This window comes from Moschus berezovskii, chromosome 8, assembly GCF_049115385.1.
Source record: "Moschus berezovskii isolate FMDL1 chromosome 8, NW_MosBer_1.0, whole genome shotgun sequence".
In the NCBI taxonomy this organism is placed as follows: Eukaryota; Metazoa; Chordata; class Mammalia; order Artiodactyla; family Moschidae; genus Moschus; species Moschus berezovskii.
This window is the reverse complement of record NC_142467.1, coordinates 92,426,842-92,437,863: the sequence shown is the minus strand read 5'-3', so window position 1 is coordinate 92,437,863 and position 11,022 is coordinate 92,426,842. Positions and strand designations below refer to the sequence as shown.

Genomic DNA, 11,022 nt, shown 5'->3' with positions numbered 1-11,022 from the left:
CTGGACACAGAATCATAAAGGGAAGGGATCTGCAGAACTGTAGTTACTAACACTACTCATGCTGATGTAACACAATCCAGAACTAGATATCTCATGGTCACATCACAAGTGTCTCTTAAATAAAAAACCTAGTTTCAATTCACAATCACAAGCAAAGACAAAGCAAAGAGTAAAAGTTGAAAGTAACAATTCACATGAGACTATACACTTTGAAGAACTCTGCATAATTACAAATTTCTACCAACTGTTTTTAAGAAAAATGGAATTTAGGCCTTTATGGCTGTCTCAATACCATGGTGGAAAATATGTAATGGTTGATTATCCAGTATCTGCCACACTAACAGAGAAGGCAATGGCACCCCACTCCAGTACTCTTGCCTAGAAAATCCCACGGACGGAGGAGCCTGGTAGGCTGCAGTCCATGGGGTCACTAAGAGTTGGACACAACCGAGCGACTTCACTTTCACTTTTCACTTTCATGCATTGGAGAAGGAAATGGCAACCCACTCCAGTGTTCTTGCCTGGAGAATCCCAGGGACGCGGGAGCCTGGTGGGCTGCCGTCTATGGGGTCACACAGAGTTGGACACAACTGAAGTGACTTAGCAGCAGCAGAAGCAGCCACACTAAGCCAGTAGGAAAATTCCAACAAACACCACAAAGTCATTGTTGCAATGACCCCTTAAAGGACAATTTAAACAACTAAGATATTAAACTATATATTTAACTGCCTGGCTAGCTCAGTCAGTAGAGCATCGGGCTCTTAATAAAAGGGTCATGGGTTCGAGCCCCACACTGGGTAGTAGCTCTAAACTATATTATATATATATATATATTGTATATATTAAAAATATACTGCAAATCACCCATGAGTCCAACTGGAAAGATAAATGTTTATTTCCTAAAACATAAAAAAAAAAACCCCACTACCTACAAAATTTATGTACTACAGTTAAGAGAGTACTTTAACAGTTAATTTTCATCAAAAAGAACTAGAAATACACTCCATATAGACCCACTTCCATGACGAGGGACTCATAAAGGCAATACCAGATTTGCAACTTTTATAAGATTTCTCTCCTCATGTGAATTTTCTGAAGCACTGTGCATGAATTCATTTGCAGGAGGATTTTCCCCATTACATATGTAGCGTTTCTCCACAGTATGTATCCTCGCATGCCTTCTTAAGGATGAGGAACAACTGAAGGCCTTCCCACACTGCTTACATTCGTACGGTTTCTCTCCAGTGTGCATTCTCATATGTATTGGTAGGGATGAGGGCCACTTGAAGACTTTACCACATTCCTTGCATTCATAAGGTTTCTCTGCAGTATGCGTTCTCACATGCTGTTGCAAAAGTTCAGGCCAACTGAAAGTTTTCTGGCATTGCTCACATTCATAAAGCTTCTCGGCAGTGTGCCTTCTCATGTGTTTCTGTAAGGAGAGGTGACAGTAGAAGGCTTTCCCACATAGCTTGCATTCATAAGACTTGTCTCCAGGATGCATTCTCACATGCTCTCGAAAGCAAGCAGACAAATTGAAGGCTTTTCCACACTGTTTACATTCATAGGGTTTCTCTTTAGTGTGAGTTCGCAAGTGTTTTCGTAAGGATATGGGCCAGTTGAAAGTTTTCCCACACTGACTGCAATTGTAAGGTTTCTCTCCAGTGTGCACCCTCATGTGTCCTCGAAAGGAGGATGGGTGACTGAATGCTTTTCCACACAGGTCACATTCATAGGGTTTTTCTCCACCGTGTGTCCTTTCATGTCTTCGAAATGACTGGGGATAGATGAAGGTTTTTCCACATTGTTTACATTCGTAGGGCTTCTCTCCAGTGTGAATCCTTTCATGCCTTCGAAAGGACTGGAGATAAATGAAGGTTTTCCCACACTGTTTACATTCATAGGGCTTCTCTCCCGTGTGTGTTATCATGTGCCTTCGAAAAGCCGAGGAATAACTGAAGGCTTCCCCACATTCCTTACATTTATGTGGTGTCTCCCCGGTATGTGATATCATGTGTCTTCGAAAAGTTGAGGAGTAGCTGAAGGCTTCCCCACATTCCATACACTTATAGGGCTTCTCTCCAGTGTGTGTTATCGTGTGTCTTCGAAAAGTTGAGGAGTAGCTGAAAGCTTTCCCACACTCCTTACATTGATATGGTTTCTCTCCAGTGTGAGTTCTCACATGACTAGTAAGACTTGAAAAATCAATGAAGCCTTTCCCACAATGCTGACATTTGTAGGTTTTCTCAGCAGTATGAATCCTGATATGCCGGTTGAGGGAAGAAGTACGCGGAAAGGTTTTTCCACATAATTTACACACAAAGGGCCTTTCTCCATTATGGATTCTCACATGCGTCCTTAGGTGTGAATGACAACTGTAGGTCTGCCCACATTCCTGACATTGATACAGTTTATGTACAGTGCGAGCAGTGCTGTGATTCTTGAGTGAATGATGCATGGAGGCTTTTTTGTATGCACTGTATTCATACCGTTTTACTCCAGTGAGAGTTTTCTGGTACAAGTTAAGATTTGGAATCTGACTGAAGCCTTCCCCACACTGATCATTACTTTCATGGAGTCTTTCCATCACACGATTTCTGTTAAACATGAGAAGCATGTTATAAACAGTTTGACTAATAATGATTTATTAGTAAGTACAAGGATTACAGGGCTTCCCAGGTGGTGCAGTGATAAAGAATTTGCAAGAGATATGGGTTCAATCCCTGGGTTGGGAAGACCCTCTAGAGGTAATGGCTACCCACTTCAGTATTTCTTCCTGGAGAATTTCATGGACAGAGGAGCCTTGTGGGCTACAGTCCATGAGGTTGCAAAGAGTCAGACATGACTGAGCACACACACACACACACACACAAGGATTACGCTTTCACGGATTTCACTGAACGGGTAAATTTTCTCACTGATTTGACTTCTTTTAAAGTGGAATGAACTCAATGCTACAAAAGGGGGCTCAACTGCAATCATTACAAAAACAAGTGTTTCTTAAACATGATCTCTCCAGCTGATTGTTTTCAACTGTTTCTAACACAACAACAATGTCAAATTAAGAAAAAATCTTCATGAAAATCTCTATGAATAAACAAATCTGACCTAGGCTTATATGTGCTTTATTTGCTTTTTAAACTTCATGACATGCTAAGATTCCCTCCTGAAATACTGCTTTCTCTGAGTGCAACTCACCTTGGGTGCCTACTCTGGTATGTATACTTATCTTCAATGCTGAGTTCTTCCCAAATTTTTCCTAAGACAAAGGGCCAGGAATCATTTCCAGTGAACTTTGATATTTTATGTTCTTTGGATATTTTATTCCCATAAATATCCTGCTGAGAAACTGACCCACTGGCCTTACATTCAGTCTCATCATCTGAAAGCAAAAAGGGAACAAATCTTACAAGGAAGAAGGTACCTGTTAGCCAAGAAAGAAACTGAGGCATTTATCTGTGTCAAGACTTCATCAAAAACAAGTACAAGGGGTCAAAATGGTGAGCACTTTAATAAAAACAGTGAAATTCTCTCAAGGTTCTAAAATAGAACTTATTGGGACCCCCAAGGCCCCATGAAACCCGTATCTACTAGTGATACTAACGGAGCTTTATTTACAGAAAGAAAAACTCATTTTAATACATAGATTCACATTTTTTGTGGGCAGAGTCTATGATAGTTGTGACCACATCTGTCTTGTTAGTTAATATACTTCCTTTCTATATGCTACATCTCAGATCAGTGATGTGCCAGATATGCTTGTCTCTAAATAACTAAGTGAAAGAATGACATCATTCTTACCCACTGAGGCTAGGTTCCTGAAGGTCTCCAGCATCACATCTCTGTAGAGCTCCTTCTGAGCAGAATCCAGCAAAGCCCACTCTTCCATGGTGAAGTTCACAGCCACATCCTCGAAGACCACCGAGTCCTGAAACAACCAAAATATGTGCAGGAGCTTGGATGTGATTCACAACACTGAGCAACTGGGATCAACTCACAGGAAGCTCAAACAAGATTCTGTGGTCACCAAACTTTCACTCTGTGACTCAGTCATCACACCCCCTAACTTTATGTCCATACTCCCGCCCTCACAGATTAGTGATTCAGTTGGTAAAGAATCTGCCTGCAAAGCAGGAGACTGCCTGCAATGCAGGAAACCTGGGTTTGATCCCTGGGTCAGGAAAAGCCCCTGGAGAAAGAAATGGCAATCCACTCCAGTACAAGTCTTGCCTGAGAAATTTCATGGACAGAGGTGCCTGGCAGGCTACAGTCCATGGGGTTGCAAGAGTCAGAGATGACTAGCAACTAAACCACTACCACTAATACACTCAACTTACCTCTACATTTCTACTGTGACCACTTAAAGTCTTACTCTTCTCTAACCAAAGGATTCAGATTATGTTGGAGAAATGAAAGTACTATACAAATGAAACACTATTTCCATTTTTTTAAACTTTTATTTATTTTCTTAACACCAAAAACATTTTGTATTGCAGTATAGCCAATTAAGGGCTTCTCAGGTGCTGCAAATGGTAAAGAACCCACCTATTAACGCAGGAGACATAAGAGACATGGATTCAAACCCTGGGTCAGGAAGAGCCTCTGGAGGAGGGCATGGCAACCCACTCCAGTATTCTTGTCTAGAGAATCTCCGGGACATAGGAGCCTGGCAGGCTACAGTCTGTATGGTTGCAAAGAGTCAGACACGACTGAAGCAATTTAGCATGCACGCACAGTCAATAAACAATGCTGTGACTGTTTCAGGTAAACAGTGAAGGGACCCATCCATAACATATACACATGTCCATTACAATATTTGCATTTTAAGAACTGTCAACCCCCTTGCGACACAAGAGACTTTATAGCTTCTTCCTACAGCACACCATGCATAAGCACATGAAGCTCAAGGTCAGCCTGAATGAGGTTCAAAGGAATAAAAGCACAATGAAGGTGGGACTTCCCTAGTCCAGTGCTTAGGACTCTGCACTTGCAATTCATAGAGCACAGGTTCAATTTTTAGTCAGGGAACTAAGATCCCATACTGCCACAAGGCGTGGGCAAAAATAAATAAATAATTTTTAAAAACGCACAATGAAGGACTGGACATTTTTCCTTCTTTTCCCCCAACCAAATATGAGAGGCCATTTGACAGTGAATTTACCCTTGACTATAAAATACATAAAGGATTCCAGTGACTTCCTACAAGGAAACACTGCCTTCCTCAAGTTCCAGGAGACAGTGATTCCACACAAACCAACCTAGAGGCTGCACTCTCAGTTTCTCTTATGTCCATGTCCCTCCCCCTGCTGGGCACATGAGCAAGTTGGGCCAACTCCTAGGCACAAGAACCACTGAGCTGCATGCCTCCCTTAAGCCGTGTTTTGTTTTTAAAGTTCATCAACCCAGTGACATTCCATGAAAGAAATGGAAAGAAAACACTCTTCTGCAACAATTCTGATGCCAGAATTCAGTACATATTCAGCAGAGCATAACAGGAATATCCCTATTGTACAGGAGCTTCCTGAGTCAGGTGAGTTGCTAGCGATACAGTTGCCTGTAGTGTTTCCTCTACTGAATGTGCAGGAAAAGAGTAGACACTGCAAACCTTAACTTGATCCCTGGCAATGATTGCTGGCGAGGAGGCAAGGCTGGCATTGGCTGGCATCTGGGAACTTAATTTTTGAAGGTTTCACACCACCATAATTATTACTCCCTGACTCTAAACTGATAGTTAATGCTGAGCACCTGCTTTTTGTTTGGGCATCTGGGCTTTGGGTCTGTTCTGGGCACAGGATGTTTACACGATCAGCTGTCAATAAAAACCCCAGGGCACTGAGTCCCTAATGAGCCTCCAGGAAATAGTATTTCATGTGCTGTCACAACCTGGGCTGTGAGGTGTGTTATGAGTGACTTCACTGGGAAAGGACTCTTAAAAGCCTGCACCTGCTTTTCTTCAGATTTCCCTTCATGGGCCTTTTCCCTTTGCTGAGTCTGCTTTGTCCTTTTGTTGTGATAAATGCTAGTCATGAGTGCAACTCTGTGCTGTCACGTGAGTCCTACCTGCAGAACCAAAGGGGTCCTGTGGTCACCAGACACATCAGAAGTGGGATTTGCTGAAACAATCCAGACTCACTAAAATATGGGAAAAGCACTGTTTGGGAAGTGGAGGAAGAAGGAAGAGAGGATGGCAATGGGGTCATCTGGGGTATAAAAGGGCGACTGAACTGCCTGCTGTGAGGTTAAAAGTTGATCAAGGTGAAAATCAGCAATCCAACTCCAGGAGGCCCAGCTCACTGAATATACCAGCTTCCAGTGGCCATGCTGGCCAAGTGAGAGGACAATCAAAGTCCAGCCCAGGTGACACCTCTGATTTTTGCTCTCTTCTGGGCAGGAGGTGAAATGCCCCTTAAGTTCCCAAAAGTGAGCTTTGGGTGGGGAAAAAAGAAGACTGTACTGCATTAGGAGGAAAAAAGTTAAACCAGTTTCTAGAGCTTAAGCAAAAGTTTAGACAAAGTGAAGGGCAAGGGGCTGTCCAGTCTTTCTTCAGCGTGGCATGCAGGGCTGGCCTTCTGCTGGCATGTGGCAACTTGGGACTGGGCAGCATTCTCACCACCCTGACAGCAGTGGCTCCTCTGCCCTTTTATGCTAATAATACGGTTTATGCTGAAGAACAGTTTTCCTTCTGGGAGTCTGGACTCTCAGTTCAGACTAATCACAGAGTGTCTACATGACCAGCCCAACACAACCCTGGTAACTGAGCCTCTCATTAGTGTCCCGGGTGGATTGCACGTCAACCATGTTGTCACCACAGGAGGGGTGGGGGGGTGGAGGAAGCCTGCCCTGTGTGATTTTGTTGGGGGGAGTGGGGAACCCTTGGGATCCTGCACTCAGTCTCCTCAGGAACTGACCTGGGCACCTTTCTCCTGCTGACTCTGCTTTATTCCCATGGTCAGAAATCAGAGCCGGAAGCACGGCTCCACACTGAAGCCAGGGAGCCACCAAGTAAATCTGTGAAGCCAGGTTGGTCTTGGGGACTACCGTGGGCTGAGGGTCTGTGTCCTATGCCACCAAATTCAGGTTGAAACCTAATCCAAAGGTGATGGTGTTTGGAGGTGGAGTCTTATGAAGCTGATCAGTGATGGGATTAATGCCCTTATAAAAAGAACCCTAGAGAGCCTGCAATAAAGGAGAGATAGGAGACTTGGGTTCCCCCCTCTCCGGGTCCAGAAGATTCCCTGGAGAAGGAAATGGCAACCTATTTCAGTTTTCTCGCTTAGAAATGGACAGAGGAGCCTGGCGGGCTACAGTCCATGGGGTCGCAAAGAGTTGGACATGACTGAGCACACAAGCACACACACACACATATATATTTTGATGTAATTCAACATTTCAGCATATTGGTTGAATTTGGAGAGTGAGGGGCCTGTCATTTGGGTTCATTTCCAGTCTGGTTTGAAAACTGGTTCTACATTGAGGGCTGAGTTTCATTTCACAGAGGATTCTTTTTTCCTTCAATATTTCTGTCAACTATATATGTCATATGCATTTTCCTGCACTGATGTTATCTTATACAATAGAAAACACTATAATCAACTCATAGAAATTACCTCTACTCATCTTAGCGTTGCTGAAAGCCATTTTATAATATTCAACAGTCATACATAAAAAAACTCTTACAGTAGGAAACAGATGGTAATATGCATGATTAGATAAAGAAAAACAGATGAGAAAAAAATTAAAAAAAAAAAAAAGAACATATAAATTGTATGAAGTTAACTGTTTTTTCCAAGACAATTAGATGCAAATGAACTGTGGCCAGCTTACCTCTTAGTCAACATTATACTAGCAATCCAGTCCAGAAAATGCACAAACGTGCAATACTAGAAAAGAGGTTGTCTCAATACCTAACTCAAACAACAAAACAAAACGATAATCATAGAATAAGATACTGAACAAGATCTCAGGATAAAAACTCAATATAAATTTCATTACCTTTCTAATTAAAAGCAACAGCGAACTGGAAAGGTCACTTTATCTTTTGACCACACCATGCAGCATGTGGGATCTCATTTCCCTGATCAGGAATCAAACCCAATCCCCTGCATTGGACGTGCAGAATCTTAGCCAATGGACCACCAGGGAAGACCCTGGAAAGGTCACTTTGAAAAGATGACACACACCATGGTAAAAACCAAATTGAAGTAGTACAAAGTAAGTTTAATGAAGGCTATAAAAAGAACCTAATAACTAGACTACCCTGGTGGTCCAGTGGCTAAGACTTTGAGCTCCCAATGCAGGGAGCCTGGGTTCAATTCCTGGTCAGGGAACTAGATCCCTCATGCCACAGCTAAAATATCCCACATGCTGCAACTGAGATGCAGTGGAGCCAAATAAATAAATAATGAATTAAAAAAAAGAAATAGAAATATTTAGAAACACTAAGGATAATAACAAAGAAAAATGAAATAAATGACAAGATGGCACACATTCTTAAAAATAAATCAGTGTTACCAAAATATCGATCCTCCCAAGACAGACCTAGGATCTTTATAAAATCCCATGAAATCCCAAAACAGATTTTTTTTTTTAGGATTTAACAAATACTAACTTTCCAACCTAATGAGAACAAATGCCCCTAAACAGTCAAAATATTCTGAAGAACCAGGAGAGAACCTGCCTGGCACACTGCAAGGATTTTAAAGCAGCAGCACTCCCGACAGGATGAACTGGCAGAGGAATAGGCCATTAGATTTACCTGAGGAACAGAGTCCAAAGCAGACCTGTGTCTAAAAGGAGACCTGATTCACTACAGAGCCAAGCAGAAGTGACAGATACTTCAGCACAAAGGACAGGACAAACTGGTGACTAAGATCAGTGTGTACCCACAGGTTTCGAGGACAATAAACAATTTGTTGCAGATTTAAGCAAAGTGTACTGCAGATAATAACAGCAGCATCTACTGTCACAAATTAAATAACTGATATTTTTGGGTGAATCTTCACCATCTTTACCTATCACGCTATGTGGTATTTCCTTCACTTCTCTGCAGCTGTACAGGAAAGGAAATCTCTTTCTCTGACATGATTTTCCCCAGAACTTTGGAGGCTCCGCCCTAGAATTCCATTTGTTAACTCAAAGAGACAGACCTCAGAAACTTACCACAGACAGGTGATTTTAAAAGAATGTTTAACAAACGGAATGCAAGATATTTCCTTTTTTTTCTTTCTTCTGAAACTCACCCCTTTGAAAATATTTTATCTTGTTTCCCGTTGTATATATTAGATGTATTTTACATTTGCTGAAAATCTGAGGTTCCAGTAAGCGAACACATCTTTTCAAGTCAACAAACCCAGGGAGGGGCGGGGCTATACTGGTCCATAGACACAGATGACCCAAAGGTCAAGTGCAGCCACGCCACCACGTGTGGCACCCCTCCCCCATGGCTCACTGAAGTGCTCTCTGAACAAAGGACACCAGCAGTGTCCCCACTGTGTCGCCTGTGCATTCTGCTTGGGTGGGGGTAGCGGTTTGCCCCACCTGATAGTGCGCTTTCCTTGACCTTGGCGTTAGTTTTTCTCACTTCCTTTGTAAGAACCCACGGGTCAGGAATTATCTGCCTTTTCCCCTCAGGCGTCCGGTGAGCTGACGCTAGTGTCCCTCCAAGAAATGAGGGCTGGAGTTGAGGTCACTCAGGACCGAGGACCTACCAGGTGACCCCCTCCCAGTCCAAGGTGCCCAAACAGGTCTCCCCAAGCTCCCCGCCCGCCCCTGCAGACTGTCCGCTGGGAGGAACCGACCAGGGGCTGGTGTTCTCGGGGCCCTGTGCGGAAGGCACCTGTGAGCATCGGGTCACCCGGGTAGTTCTGAATCCGCTGACACGCACGCGGGGACCGGAGAGGACGCCAGGACCCCACCCCGGGACCGCTTCCAGCCGGTTCAAATCAGCCCTTCCCGATGTTGAGCCCGGCCCCGCTCACTCACCATCTCTTCCCGGCTCTGGGCTCTCCCAGGAGTCCTCCCCGCGGCCCGGGCAGGTGGGAGCCACAGAAACCTGACACCTGGGGCCGCGGGGCAGGTGCGCAGCAGCGCCAAGGCCCCCAGAGAACTACCCGCACTCGGGCAGGAAGCGTGCCCGCCCTCGGCCCTGATTGGACGGTGCTCCTGACACTCTCTTCGTCCTGGATTATGATTGGGGAATGCTTCACACCTCACCGGTCTGATTGGGCAATCTTCGAACATTTTTACTGCCGGGGCTCCTGACTGGAAGGTTTCCCGAGACCCGTCTCCTTGTGCCCCTGATTGGACAATTCTCCGGCTCCGCCCGAACGCCTTTGATTTTTCCCGCCCTCTGACTTATTGAGTGGACTTGGCTTCAGGATACTGTCAACTAGCCCCGGGCTCTGAGCAGAACTCGCTCCTGTGCGGGCGGGCCCTCCCAAGTCCTCCTCCTGGACCCGAAGTCCTGACTCAGTTTTCACAAGGAGAGTCCCTGTCCGGAACCGGGACTAGAGAGGACTGGACAGGGTGGGTGAGGAGGGGGCCTCTGGGGCCGGGAAGTCGGACAGGGATCAAGGTCACCGTGGAAACATGCCTTTTTACTTAAGAACAAAGACGCTCAGCGTAAAATAACATCACACTCTGCAAGTGGGGATCTTGCTTGATTTTGACGTGTGTCTTTCGACACGCGGAGGCCCCGCCCTTCGTCCTCGTCCTCACTACTGGGCCTTGAGGTCAGCAACGCAGGCACTGTACCCCATGGGAGGTCAGACTTCCAGGCCCCATCTCCGTGCAGGACTGATCTCAGCATATCCGCAGGTGTGAGACATCACAGTCCTCAGCTGTACATTTTGCACTGCAGGGAAATTTATGTCTGATGGGGTTTTTAGAGTATCCCCAGAGAATTTTGAAAATGAAAAGGGTCTGGTATTGTATAACAGTGTGAATGTACTTAATACCAGCTTTTTTTTTAATGTTAGAAACACTCTTCATTCCTAGCCTCTTGGAGACCCTTAAGTATCAGAG

The 11,022-nt window shown here is 44.5% G+C and overlaps 1 protein-coding gene across 2 annotated transcripts; it reads right to left on the bottom strand.

Moving 5' to 3' along the window:
- Positions 1-887: 887 nt before the first annotated feature.
- Positions 888-10,125, bottom strand: LOC129558862 (uncharacterized). Of its 2 annotated transcripts, none has more exons than XM_088838861.1 (4): positions 9,982-10,125; positions 3,802-3,928; positions 3,199-3,382; positions 888-2,597 (listed from the first exon to the last, which is right to left on the bottom strand). In XM_088838861.1, exons 1-4 carry the CDS (start codon positions 9,982-9,984, stop codon positions 1,034-1,036), a joined length of 1,878 nt encoding a protein of 625 aa, XP_088694987.1. In that variant the 5' UTR covers positions 9,985-10,125; the 3' UTR covers positions 888-1,033. The 2 variants fall into 2 exon arrangements, with proteins under 2 accessions (XP_088694987.1, XP_088694988.1); XM_088838862.1 differs by having other exon boundaries at positions 3,199-3,259.
- Positions 10,126-11,022: the final 897 nt, after the last annotated feature.